This window comes from Myotis daubentonii, chromosome 2, assembly GCF_963259705.1.
Source record: "Myotis daubentonii chromosome 2, mMyoDau2.1, whole genome shotgun sequence".
NCBI classification, from domain to species: Eukaryota; Metazoa; Chordata; class Mammalia; order Chiroptera; family Vespertilionidae; genus Myotis; species Myotis daubentonii.
Window position 1 is genome coordinate 93,875,170 of NC_081841.1, and position 13,718 is coordinate 93,888,887.

General features: G+C 42.3%; 1 protein-coding gene across 12 annotated transcripts in view; it reads left to right on the forward strand.

Annotated features, from left to right (window-relative positions):
- The window catches only part of CRACR2A (calcium release activated channel regulator 2A), a 140,510-nt gene that overhangs the window by 80,394 nt on the left and 46,398 nt on the right, over positions 1-13,718 (forward strand). For all 12 annotated transcript variants that reach the window (XM_059683853.1, XM_059683845.1, XM_059683846.1 and 9 more), the window contains one exon: positions 10,181-10,271. In XM_059683853.1, coding sequence (XP_059539836.1) covers positions 10,181-10,271 — 91 coding nt within the window. The remainder of the gene's footprint in view (positions 1-10,180; positions 10,272-13,718) is intronic.

The window sequence follows — 13,718 nt, forward strand, 5'->3', positions numbered from 1 at the left end:
TTTTACAGAGAGGAAGGGAGAGGAATAGAGAGTTAGAAGCATCGATGAGAGAGAAACATCAATCAGCTGCCTCCTGCACGTGCCCCACTGGGGATGTGCCCGCAACCAAGGTCCATGCCCTTGACTGGAATCGAACCTGGGACCCTTGCATCCGCAGGCCGACGCTCTATCCACTGAGCCAAACTGGTTAGGGCAAGAAGGTACTTTTTTTCATTGCATGAAAAAAGTACCCCTACCTAGAACCTACAAGCTTTCTGAGACCTCCGAACTCCGAATGGATTTTGTTCCTGAATGAAGGCAAAGGAGAGGGGGAATAAGGAAAATAATATTTAACATTCTAGAGCAGGAAGGTGTTGGCCTGTGGTATGGAGTATTAATGCTTTACTCTAGTGTGGTACCTTAACTCTCAGTGTGCAAAGCACTTTGTGAAGGTTAATTAATTTTCACACAACACCTGTGGGAAGTTTGCAGCGTAAATTATTGCTAACTACCTCTCATCTTCCAGTTAGTTCCCTCTAATTTACCTTGTAAAGGCTTCTCAGAACCTAAGCCTTCATTTCATGAGAATCAGTATTTCCCCACCTCTGCCTTCTTCCCATACATCCCATCCTCCAGTCTCCACTACCACACACGAATGCGTGCGCGCACACACACACACACACACACAGACATTTATGCTCCTCCTTTAGAGAGGGGGCACCTGCCACAGGCAGACACCTGGCTGACATTCTGTGCTGAGATTTTCGTACTGGCCTTCAGGAAGACTCATTTTTTCAGATTTCTCCCTGCCCATATGGTGTCCTCAGCACATAATTGTTGCTCTTCCCCTCACTATGGAAAATCTCCCTTTCCTGGACTCAGCCTTCTTAACGTTTCCCCCAACAACTCTACCATCCTCCCCACTACCAGACCAGGCAGCTTCCTCCACTTCCCTCCAGTCAGGGCTCTGTGGTCAGAGTCACTGTCAGCTGGAGCCCAGCAAGGCACTGTGGGCTGGGGTCTACTTCATGGTGTGAGGCTCCTGCCTGTTTCTTTCCTCCTTGCCCCCTTAGCATTGGACTTGGTGCTTGTAGGTGCTAAATTCCTGGTGTGCAGAGGCCATTCCATATGTCTAAATTATATTACCCAGATTGTTGCTTTATGAAGGGCGTAAGCAGTACTTTTTAATGTTCATAATGATATTATAGATCTCTCTTTCCACATTTACTCTGCTCTACTGAGGGACCCAGCTCGTGTCCTTCCCCATGTCTTCTGTTCCCTAATGCCTCCTCATCCTGCACATGTCTTCATACCACATACACCAACTTGCTGCATGATTCCCCTGCAGTTTCTACTTGCTCCTTGGCTGAAATCTGAAGGAATTGTAGAGGAGCATCTTAAAATGGGGTCCACAGGCCTCTGGAGAATCAGAGAATGCATTTCAATAGGAATGATTAAATACAGTCTATAGGCTACCCTTCATATTAGGTATGCACATTATTTTTTTATTTAAATTTTTTTATTGCTGACACTATTGCAAATGTCTCCCAACTCCCTCCCTCCACCTTCGCCCACCTCCACTCAGTCCCCACCCTCTCAATCCCTTGGACTTCCCCACACTGTTGTTTGTGTCCATGCTACGCATATACTGTTTAGCTAATCCCTTCACCTTCCTTTATCCATCCCCCCTCCCCCTCTCCCCTCTGACATTTGTCAGTCTGTTCCATGTATCCATGCCTCTGGTTCAATTTTGTTTGTCAGCTTATTTTGTTCATTAGATTCCACATAGTAGTGAGATCATATGGTACTTGTCTTTCTCTGACTGGCTTATGTTGCTCAGCATAATAATTTCCAGGTCCATGCATGCTGTTGTAAAGGGTAAGAGTTCCTTCATTTTTACAGCCATGTGGTATTCCATTGTGTAAATGTACCACAGCATTTTTATCCACTCATTTACTGATAGGCACTTGGGCTATTTCCAAATCTTGGCTATTGTAAGTAATGCTGATATGAACATATAGCAGCATTATTTACAATATATAGGGGTGCATATATTCTTTCTGATGGGTATTTAGGGATTCTTAGGATATAAGCCTAGAAGTGGGATCACTGGATCAAATGGCAATTCCATGTTTCATTTTTTGAGGAAACTCCATACTGTTTTCCATAATGGTCGCCCCAGTCTGCATTCCCACCAGCAGTGTACTAGGGTTCCCTTTTCTCTATATCCTCACCAGCACTTGTTGTTTGTTGATTTCTTGATGGTAGCCATTCTAATAGGGATGAGGTGATAATCTCATTTGCATCTCTCTGATGATTAGTAATGTTGAGCATTTTTTTCATATGCCTATTGTCCATCTATATGTCCTCTTTGGAGAAGTGACTATTCAGGTCCTTTGTCCATTTTTTAATTGGATTGTTTGTCTTCCTGGTGTTGAGTTGTACAAGTTTTTCATATATTTTGGAGATTAACCCCTAATCAGATGAATCATTAGTGAATATGTCCTCCCATACAGTGGGTTCCATTTTTGTTTTGTTGATGGTTTCTTTTGCTGTGCAGAAGCTTTTTCACGGTCCCATTTGTTTATTTCTTCTTGTATTTTCCTTGCTCTTGGAGACATATTAGCAAAAATATTGCCTGAGATTGTACTGCCTATGCTTACTTGATGATTTTTATGGTTTCATGACTTACATTTAAGTCTTTTATCCATTTTGAGTTTATTCTTATGTATGATGTAAGTTGGTGGTCTAGTTTCATTTTTTTTTTTTTGGCTGTACCTGTCCAGTTATCCCAATACCATTTATTGAATAGACTGTTTTTACTCCATTGCATGCTCTTGCCTCCTCTGTCAAATATTAGTTGACCATAAAGTCATGGGTTGATTTCTGGGCTCTCTGTTTTGTTCCATTAATCTATATGCCTGTTCTTGTGCCTGTGCTAGGCTATTTTGATTACAGTGGTTTTGTAGTATAACTTTATATTCAGTATTATGATCCCTCCAAGTTTGTTCTTCTTTCTCAAGATTTCTGAGGCTATTTTGGGGTCTTTTTTGGTTCTATATAAAATTTTGAAATGTTTGTTCTAGGTTTGTGAAATATATCATTGGTATTTTAATAGGAATTGTGTTAAATCTATAGATTGCTTTGGGTAGTATGGACATTTTAATGATGTTAATTCTTCCAATCCATGAACATTGTATACTTCAACTTGTTTGCATCTGCCTCTATTTCTTTCTTCATGTCCTATAGTTTTCTGATTACTAGTCTTTTACCTCCTTGGTTAAGTTTATTCCTAGTTACCTTATTTTTTTGTTGTTGCAATAATAAATGGGATTGTTTTCTTAGTTTATCTTTCTGAAAGTCCATTATTGGTGAATAAGCATGCCATCAAATTCTGGATATTAATTTTGTATCCTGCTACTTTGCCAAATTCAGTTATTAGATCCAATACTTTTTTGGTGGAGTCTTTAGGGTTTTCTATGTTAATGTCATGTCATCTGTGAATAATAACAGTTTTACTTCCTCCTTTCAAATTTGGCTGCCTTTCATTTTTCTTCTTGTTTGATCACTGTGACTAGGACTTCCAGTGCTATGTTGAATGAAAGTGATGAAAACAGACATCACTTAAGGAAAATGCTTTTAGTTTTTGCCCACTGAGTATTATATTGGCTGTAGTTTTTTATATATGGCCTTTATTATGTTGAGAGATGATCCCTCTATTTGCACCTTGCTAAAAGTTTTGATCATAAATGGATGTTGGATTTTATCAAATGCTTTTTCTGCATCTATTGGTATGGTCATATGATTTTTATCTTCCATTTTGTTTATGTGATGTACCACATTTATTGATTTGCAGATATTGTTCCTGCCTGGCATCCCCAGAATAAACCCGACTTGGTCATGGTGTATTATCTTTTTAATGTATTGCAGGATCCAGTTTGCTAATATTTTGATGAGGATATTAGTAACTATGTTTGCCAGGGATATTAGCATCTAATTTTCTTTCTTTGTAGTGTCTTTATCTGGTTTGGGAATTAGGATAATGCTGGCCTCATAAAAGTTTGGAAGACTTCCCTCCTCTTAATTGTTCTGGAATAGTTTGAGGAAGATAGGTGTTAGTTTTTCTTTAAAAGTTTGGTAAACCTGACTGGTTTGGCTCAATGAATAGAGCGTCAGCCTGTGGACTGAAAGGGTTCCGAGTTCGATTCCGGTCAAGGGCATGTACCTTGGTTGCAGGCACATCCCCAGTAGGGGGTGTGCAGGAGGCAGCTGATCGATGTTTCTCTCTCATCGACGTTTCTAACTCTCTATCCTCTCCCTTCCTCTCTGTAAAAAATCAATAAAATATATTTTTTAAAAAGATTAAAAGTTTAGTAAAAATCTGTCTGTGAAGCCATCTGGTCCAGGACTTTTCTTTGCCGGGAGTTTTAAAATTACTGCTCAAAATCAATAGTTGTTATTGGCCTACTCAAGTTTTCTGATTCTTCCTGATTGAGTTTTGGAAGATTGTATGTTTCTAAGAATTTGTCCATTTTGCCCCCAATGTCCAATTTGTTGACACATAATTGTCATAGTTTTTTCTTATAATCCTTGTATTTTTGTGATGTCAGCCTCTTTCATTTCTGATTTTATTTGGGTCCTCTTTTTTTCTTTCTTGGTGAGTTCTAGCTAAAGGTTCATCAATTTTTTAAATATATTTTTATTGGTTTCAGAAAGGAAGGAAAGGGAGAGAGAGATAGAAACATTAATGATGATAGAGAATCATTGATTGGCTGCCTCCTGCACGTCCCACACTAGGGATCGAACTCGTAATACGGGCAGGTGCCCTGACATGAGAATAGAACTGTGGCCTCCTGGTTCTTAGGTCAACATTCAACCACTGAGCCATGCTGGCCAGGCTCATCAATCTTGTTTATCTATCAAAGAACCAACTCTTGGTTTCATTGATCCTTTGTATCGTTTTTTTAGACTCTCATTATTTCCACTCTGATCTTTATTTCCTTCCTTTGTTTATCCTGGGTTTTTCTTGTTCTTTTCCTAGTCCTTTTAGGTATAGGGTTAGATTGTTTATTTGAGATTTTTCTTGATTCTTGAAGTAGGCCTATAATGCTATGAATGTCCCTCTCAAGACTGCTTTCACTGTGTGCCAGAGATTTGGGGTTGTTGTATGTTCATTTTCATTTATTTCCAAGTAATTTTAAATTTTTTCCTCAATCTCATTGGTAACCTAGTCATTGTTCAATAACATGCTACTTAGCCTCCATGTGTTTGAGTGTTAAATGTGTTTTTTTATTATAGTTGATTTCTAGTCTCATGCCATTATGATCCCAGATGATGTTTGGTATGTTTTCCATGTTCTTGAATTTGTTAAGACTTATTTTGTGTCTTAACACATTAATCAGGCAAAAAGTACATTAAATATGTACAGTACTTGAAACCGTCCACCAGCAGGCTTAAGTTAAGAGACGAATGTAGAGTGTGTGTCCTACAAATAAATACACATGCTTCCCATAGACTTTACATAGAATTGATAGTGTTTTTGGCTACAAAAGGAAGGTTAATTGATTTTGTAAAGTAAATACCTTACCAGTATATTCTCTTATTATAATATGATTATAATATGATAAAACTAGAAACCAATAGTGTATATATGTTTGTGTGTATATATATAAATTTATATATATATAAATTTCAGAGAGGAAGGGAATGGGAGAGAGAGATAGAAACATCAATGAGGAGAGAGAATCATTGATCCACTGCTTCCTGCTCACCCCACACTGGGTATTGAGCCTGCAACCCGGGCATGTGAACCATGACCTCCTGGTTCATAGGTCAATTCTCAGCCACTGAGCCACACTGGTAGGCAGTTTATATATTTTAAACAGTTTTCTAAATAACTCTAGATGAAGGAAGTAATCAAAAGCAACATTATAGGTTATTTAGCTTACATTATGATTGAAATTTAAAATATAACAAAACTTGGAAGGTCATTGAGTACACTGAACAAACAGGGGGAAACCATTAAGACAGTGACAGGCTGGAAAGATGAACTGAATCTAACAAACATGAAATCTAACAGAATTATATTTAAGATTTTGCCAAAAGCCAAAAAGCCAATGGCAGAAGCACAAAGTGGGAAAGGTATGATTGAGTAGCACCATCTTTAAAACAAAAACCATCACACAACCATAAAGGTTAGAGCTTTTAGTTGACAAATGGGTCATACCAAGAAAAAGCATGTGATGTTAGGCTTCATGAATAGATATGCAGCATTAAGAACAAGAGAGGCAATACCCCAGCTCTAATCTGCACTGAATAGTCTTCATACACAGAGTACTTGGTTTGGGGATCCATGATTTGAGAGAGCTAAATTAGAGGCCATTTTGCAAGGTATAAAGAGAATAGTGAGCAGACTTACCAAAACAAAACAAAAAAAAATCCATATGAGACATGATTCAAGGAAGTGGTGAGGCATGGCCTGAACCCAGGGCTATTCCTTGAAGTCTTAATGCTGTTTCAAATATATGAAAGGTTTTTATGGATAGGATGTTTATAATCATAGGAAGACACATTTCTATGAGCCAGAATATTCCAAAGATGAAAGAGTTGCTTAGAGATCTAGCAAGTCCCCTATCACTGGAGCTGTTCTAATATAGTTTGGTTAAATACTTGGTGAGGATATTGTGGTAAGAATTTTAACACTGGAAAAATAGGTGGTTGGATCAGACAAACTTCCCAACCCTGAAATTCTTCATTTCCCCTGGAATTTAGTGTTCCCTCAAGATGGTCCACGGGTTTCTGAGTTTGGTACCCAAAGTCTTAAACATTAACATTTTGAGCACAGGGCCTGTGGGTGGCATAAATGTCTGATTGTTTATAACCGAATTAAAACAGCATTAACCCATATGAAACAGTTCTTCAGGACTTAAAAATTAAATGTCAAATAAAGACGTATGGTGTCCTAAGAGTTCAGAAAAGGAGGTCAGTGAGGGTTGGAATAGATGAGGAAACCTATTGGCTCACAGAGAAGATTTCAAAGTCTATGCTTCTATGCATCAAGCAATAAGAGTAGTTTTAGAAATCGTGGGAACAAAAATGAATATAATAAGCAAACAGAAGTGGTTACCTTTTTCCTTTGGATGGAAGAATAAGGTGTGCCCATCTGAAACAACACACACTGTGCGCATAGATCTTTTCAGTGTCTCTCGCTATTATTGCTCTCACAGCTCCCTGCAGATGCAGGCTTTGGCTCTGCAGCTCCTACTTTCACACAACCTTGTCTCTAATGGATTGGTCTGACAGCGATTTTTATTGACTAAGCTTTGTATTCTTCATCTTCCTGATTGCCTCTGACCCTTACAATCCCAACAACCCTTTTACCCTTGAAACTAAGGCCCTCCTCCCCTTGGAGGAATGCCGGTCCTTGCCCTCCATAGCCCCTGATAATCATTACCATAATAAATAATCCCTACATTTATTTAGGACTTTGTAGTACCAAATGCTTTCCACACCTGCTCTCTTGTTTGACATTCATCATGACAGTGCTGGGAGAAACGCAGGGCAGGTGCTATCCTGGGATCTAAAGTCACTTGTCCAAGGTCACATGGAGGAAGTGAGCTGGCTCTGGGATGGGCCCCTAGGGCTCTGACTCCTGATCTGGCTTCTCATGTGTCTGATCCAGGCTGGTCATGAGTCAGGGCGCATCCTCAAAAGTCATTCAGGCCTGAGCAGTCTCCCAGGAGGCCAGCCAAGCCAACACATTTCCAAAGGCCTGGTTCCATGTATGAGTCTGGTTGGGCCCAGGATCACGGATGCCCACCTGGACTCCCAACGCTTCTTTGTAGTGAACTCAGCCTGTGTGAGTGAGGGATGGGAGCACATACCTTTCAGAGGGGATATTTGCCTTCCCTCCAATTGTTTTTTTTTAGCAGTTTGCAAAATTACTTCATGACTAGCAAACTGACATGTGAGCACAAAAAACAAGCACAGAGTTTATTAATTTAATCAAATAAAACTTAGAGCAAAGTTAATGTAACACATTTAATGATAGTACAGAATTAATGCCTTGCATGGTTTCTAGCCATAAATGGTAAACAGTCTATATGAATGACTGTAATTAGTATTCCTTTCACAGAGCCAAATTATTTTTTTAATTCTTCTCATCTCACTTTATTGGTTCTCCAGTATTTATATAGTTGAAATTGCTGTCTAAAGTTTTCCTTGACACCATTTGCCATCTAGCATCTGAATTTCTTCACGTACAGGAAGATAATTCCTGGGACCAAGAGAAGACCATTTTTTTGAAAGTTCTTTCGAACTGTATTCATTTCTGTTCCTGAAATGTTCCCATTTAACAGCAGGTGTTCTTGTTCCTTATTTCTCTGTAAGATTTTCTTGTATTGTCATGGGTTAGCTAAGAACAAAAGTAACCATCCAAAACACCTGTCATTTACCAAGAACAGATTTCTTACTCTTAGCAGAAAAGGTATTTGTTGTACCAGGATGTCAAACACAATGATAAACACAGGGCTGCAGCTCATGGAAGTCTTGGAGAGCTGTCACCTTTTACTGAGCACATCTTGGGACCATTGCTGTACTCACTCAAAGTCAGGTTTCTGGTCTTGGATGTACAGCTAAGGAAGGGAACTCAGAGGCTGGTGCTCTAATGAGTGACCTTGACCATGGAGATTCACACCAGTTCTTTTTTCTGCATCTGTTTTGTGGTTTCTGTAGAATTAAAAGGATGCCAATCAAAATGGCTCCTTAGTCATTGCTCAGTCTGTGCAAGTGACTTGTAGCAAGAGAGGAAGGGGCAGTGAGTGGGCTGTGGTGCAATCATAGGCAGCTGGGACAGCTGACACTGGATTAGAGTCCCAAGTGGACATAGGGAGGTAGGGGTTAAAACGATGAAAGGCTCAGGGGAATAAATACATACCCATCCTTGATGTTTTCTTCAGAAATCTCCCCAGAACCTCTTAGAACTGAGACTAGGACTGTTTCCTCAATTATTAAAGTCTTCTTACTTGAATTAAGGGTAGAGGGGCTTGCTATCATTTGAGTTTAGGATGACAAGTGCCAAAACTTGCAGGATGTGTGTGTGTGTTACATGCTCAAAACAGACCTTGAGAGCTGTGACCTCAGCCTGTTCACTGGAGCCTGGAGTTCCTTTAATAGGAGAGAAAGAGGGTAGAGAGCAGGGGCAGAGAGGGGGCCTGTCACTGCAGGTCAGAGAAAAGGTATAGAAACACAATACTCTGGGAATGTTTGTGCGCAGTGTGATAACTTCCAGTCTCAGTTCAAATGCTAATACCTGATCCTTCCTGTTTGAATTTGGGGGCATTTGGAAGAGGATCTATTACTGGGCAAAAATGAGGAACAACCCCAGGGTGACTTATAAACCTTGTCCTCACAGCCTCTTTTGTTTTCATCTGTGTAGGAGCCCATGAGCTTCCTTCATGTCCTGTGGGGCTCTTCTGAGTGGGGGAAGATGATGAGAGTGGGGATGAGGACATCTCATTATAACTCCAGCCTTTGCCAGCCTCACAGTCTCATACTGTCTGCCTGTGGCCCCATGCCTAGAGGGCATGAACACCTGGGCAGGTGTGGCCCCTTCTTTTGCAGGGGGTGTAGTGGTGGTGGTTGTCATTATCATGCAATCTTTTGAGCTCTTATGAGAAGTATGTATCCCACAAACTTTAGCACACAATTCTAGGAGAGCCCTCTGATGGTGCAGTTCAGATGGTGCTGATGTAGCCAGGTAGAGAGAATGCATCCAACATGGGAATGACATAGACCAAGAAGCCGAACAAGAAAGAAGCCCACACAACTTTATGCAGTCTGCAAACGGGGGGTGGGGGGGTGGGGGTGGGGGGTCAGAGAGCAGGAGGCAGGGTGAGTGTAGCAGAGGCCAGGGAATTGTGTTAAATAAAGCTGATAGAGCCAGGGCAGCTTCGCTGAGGAGCATGTGCATGGCCGGCAGTGATGGTCTGAAGGAAGAAGAGGAGAGGGTCCTGCTGGCCTCTGTAGTCAGCTGATCCTGAGGACCTGATCCTGCAGCTCAGACTGACCTGACCTATACAGTGTCAGCCCACCACCCACAGATCCAGTGGGGTTCTGGTGCCCAAGCTCTAGGACTTGCTTCTGTGGGATAAAAAAATTTCAGTGTCAGCCTCATCAGACTCTCCTTTTGCCATCTTTGCAGGAAAATTGCTGCTTATGATGAAGAAATCCAGCATCTCTATGAGGAGATGGAGCAGCAAATCAAAAGTGAGAAGGAGCGGTTTCTCTTGAAGGTAAAAGTAACTTCCGGAGCTTGGTTCTGCGGGCCAGGTTGATCTGGCCTACACTGACTACCTCCCCCAAGTTAAGATTGCAATGCCTCACCCATGGCACTACCGATTCCCTTTTTTTCTGCTTAATTTATAATTATTTCAAGACATTTGTCACCTTCAAATATAGCATATAATGTACTTGTTTACTTTTATTGATGGTGATCTGTCTGCTCTCACTAACATGTAAGCTCCACGAGAGCCGGGATCTTTAACTTTACTACCTAACATATCCTTAGCACCTTGGCCATGCCTGGAACGTAGTAGGTACTCAACAATTGTTTGTTGGTTCAATGAGTAAATGAACAAGTGAATGAATAAATGAATGAAAGGATGAAGGTGCATGCTTTACCAGTTTAAGCAGCCTGAAGACTGAATCTGACACTTGCTCTAGTCTAGACCCATATGGTAGGCCCACCCAAATGCACCAGCTCACTCCACTCCATAAGGGGACCATCCTTGGAGCTTGAACATCCCACCCTTTTCCCTTAGACACCTAGAAAATTTAATACCCAAGACAAATGAAATCCTACCTTTCTCAGATACCATGGGAGAAAATTTAAAACTCACATTTCCTATTCCTAGTCTGGCACTTAGCCTCCTACCTAGCCTTGCTATTTGTTTTGGGAGGTCAGAACTGGTAAAATCATCACCTTTTCCAGGCTAAGCTAAGCATATCCATATTCATAAAACAAAGCTATAGGAAACTCTGTTATCCATTTTTGGATTATCTACTTGGTGGGTTCTCAGTAGAAGAGTTTTGATCTTGAACAGTGACCTCCTGTCTTAGTCAGTTGGGGTTGCTATTACAAAAATACCATAAAATGGTTGGCTTACAAACAACAAACATTTACTTTTCACCGTCTGGAGGCTAGAAGTCCAAGATCAGGGAATTCAGGTCCTGGTGAGAGCCTTATTCTGGGTCGCAGACTGCAACTACTCTTTGTCTCCTCACATGGCAGAAGGGCAAGCAAGCTGTCCAGGGTCTCTTTTATAAGAGCATTAGTCACCTCCCAAAGGCCCCACCTTTTAATACCATCACGTTGGGGGTTCGGTGACAGCATATAAATTTTTGGGGACACACTACAGAGACCACATCATCCCTGGCCACTCAGCACTGGGGCTGTTGTCACAATGTCTTTTTCCTCTGCTAATGTGGCTGATTTGAACCATTTTTTAGTTGTATGCAGCTTTGATCATCCAAACCACATCTTCATTTATTATCACAGATGTCATTGAAATGGAGAAGGAGTCTGGATGCCTTCCAGAAAAAGCCAGTCATGTTCTTTAACTAGAGCCTTATGGAGACTTGTCAGTTTCTCCATACCTCCTCCCTGTTCCTTTTTAGAGCTTTAAAACTTTCTGGCTGCCCCCCAACCTTCAGCATAGGGAGTGAGTATATGGCAGACAGAACTCAAACTCTCTTCACCTAGCAGACCCTGAAATAGTCCTCTGAGAACAGCAGCCTTCCCCCACCCTGCAGTAGGAGAGCCACTTCCTTTACCCAAAATGGCCCACTGCTCAGAGGGGCTGAGCCCTGGGGCATTTGCCCCCCTGCCTGGGCCATGACAACAGGCCAAAGTCCTGGCTAAAGAAAAGGGATGCTTCCAGAAGCAAAAGTGGGCCAACACATGGGGATTAGGAGTGGGAAGAGGTCAGAGGGGAAAATTTAAGGACAAATTAGTATCACAAAGGTGATCTGACCATGCTTCTGCTTCACCCACCTGCCCCCTCCTGTCCCCTGCTTCTCCCCTCTCAATAGCAAACACCTTCCAGACTCAGTGCTTAGATTTATGGTTTCTGCATAAGCATGGAAACTATTAGAAAGTGCTATGGCATGCTACTAAGCCCTGGATACGCAGGCTTCTGCCGGGCCACAGTGTGAGCGCAGTGGTGTTACAGTTGATGACAGCATGGAAAAGCAGGACCTTCCGGGGCTCTATTTTAGCAGCTTGTTTGACCAAGAGGGAAATATTAGTCACTTGCACACCCAGCTCCAGGTATTAGACCAGCCGTGGGCAAACTACGGCCCGCGGGCCCGTTTGAAATGAATAAAACTAAAAAAAAAAAAAAAGACCGTACCCTTTCATGTAATGATGTTTACTTTGAATTTATATTACTTCACACAAACACTCCATCCATGCTTTTGTTCCGGCCCTCCGGTCCAGTTTAAGAACCCATTGTGGCCCTCGAGTCAAAAAGTTTGCCCACCCCTGGATTAGACTCTCAAAGCTCTGTGCTGGCGAGGCAGTAAGACACTTGCAGGCCCTGGTGGAGATGGCAGCATGTCATGGGTATCTGTAGCTGCCCCCTCCCAGCACTGCCCACCAGTACCTGCCCCATGAGCAGCAGACAAGCCAAATGAAGCAGGTTTCCTGTAAGTTCGGAGCAGGAACTGTCTCTTCAAATCTGCTTCTGCCATTACATGTGGTTGAGATGAGGACAGTCACAGAGCTGTCCCTGAGCTGCAGTCACCTTCCTGAAAATGGGCAGAGGAATCAGGTAGCATCTACAAACAATGAGCCCAGGAAATACCTGAGCCTTGAACGGAGGTGTCCAAAGGCCTCTGCCCCAGAGCGGTCCTGTTTCCCGACTGTTGCACCGTCAGATGCAACCTGCCAGCAGGACAGGCCGCCCTCCAGTGCAGCCTCCACGGCTGTCCTCCTCGGGAAGGCATTGTTCCGTGGGACGGGCAACCAGGGCTCCTACAGTAAGTTATATGGAGGTTAGGTGGTTTCTTCTCTTCCTGCATGGTTTGTGCCTCTGTTCTAGCTTCAGTCAAGTGGAAAGCTATAAGTGGCATGGGTATTTTTGTTTCTATTCTATGAACAAAGACTCCATGATCTAGAAGAATGAGCAAGTTAGCTGGGCAAGGCCAGGCCTGGAACCAAGTCTCCGGACGTCCAGCTCAGGGCCTTTACACCATTCCAGGCTCTGTTGAGAGTGTCAGGCATCCTGACAACCTACACACTTTCCTCTTTATCCCACAACCAGGTCTCTTTTGCTCTTGCATCATCAGGGACTCTGCATCCCTGAGTGGGGAAGCTCAGTTCTAGGGCGGGAGGGAAGGTACATCAGGAGGAAGGGAAAATCTCCGTCATGGTCAGAAAACAGTGAGGATCTAGACCCAAAAGAAATGATGCCCTGTGTTTCCAGAGTGATGGTCATTTAAGGGATCAAATGACAGGCCCAACGTGAAACAGAATATCCATATGGAAGGATAATCCACCTCCCAATTTACAGATGAGGAGACGGCCTGAGATTTGAGGTCAGGCCTGTTCTCTTCTCCCTGCTCACTACTCCCCCACTTACTGACACTGCCTTTACGGGGGAAGGGGGGATACATCGTCGCCAGTCAAGCCACACCTAGCACTTGCACTCTCTGTATCTCACTGGGCCGCACCAACCAGC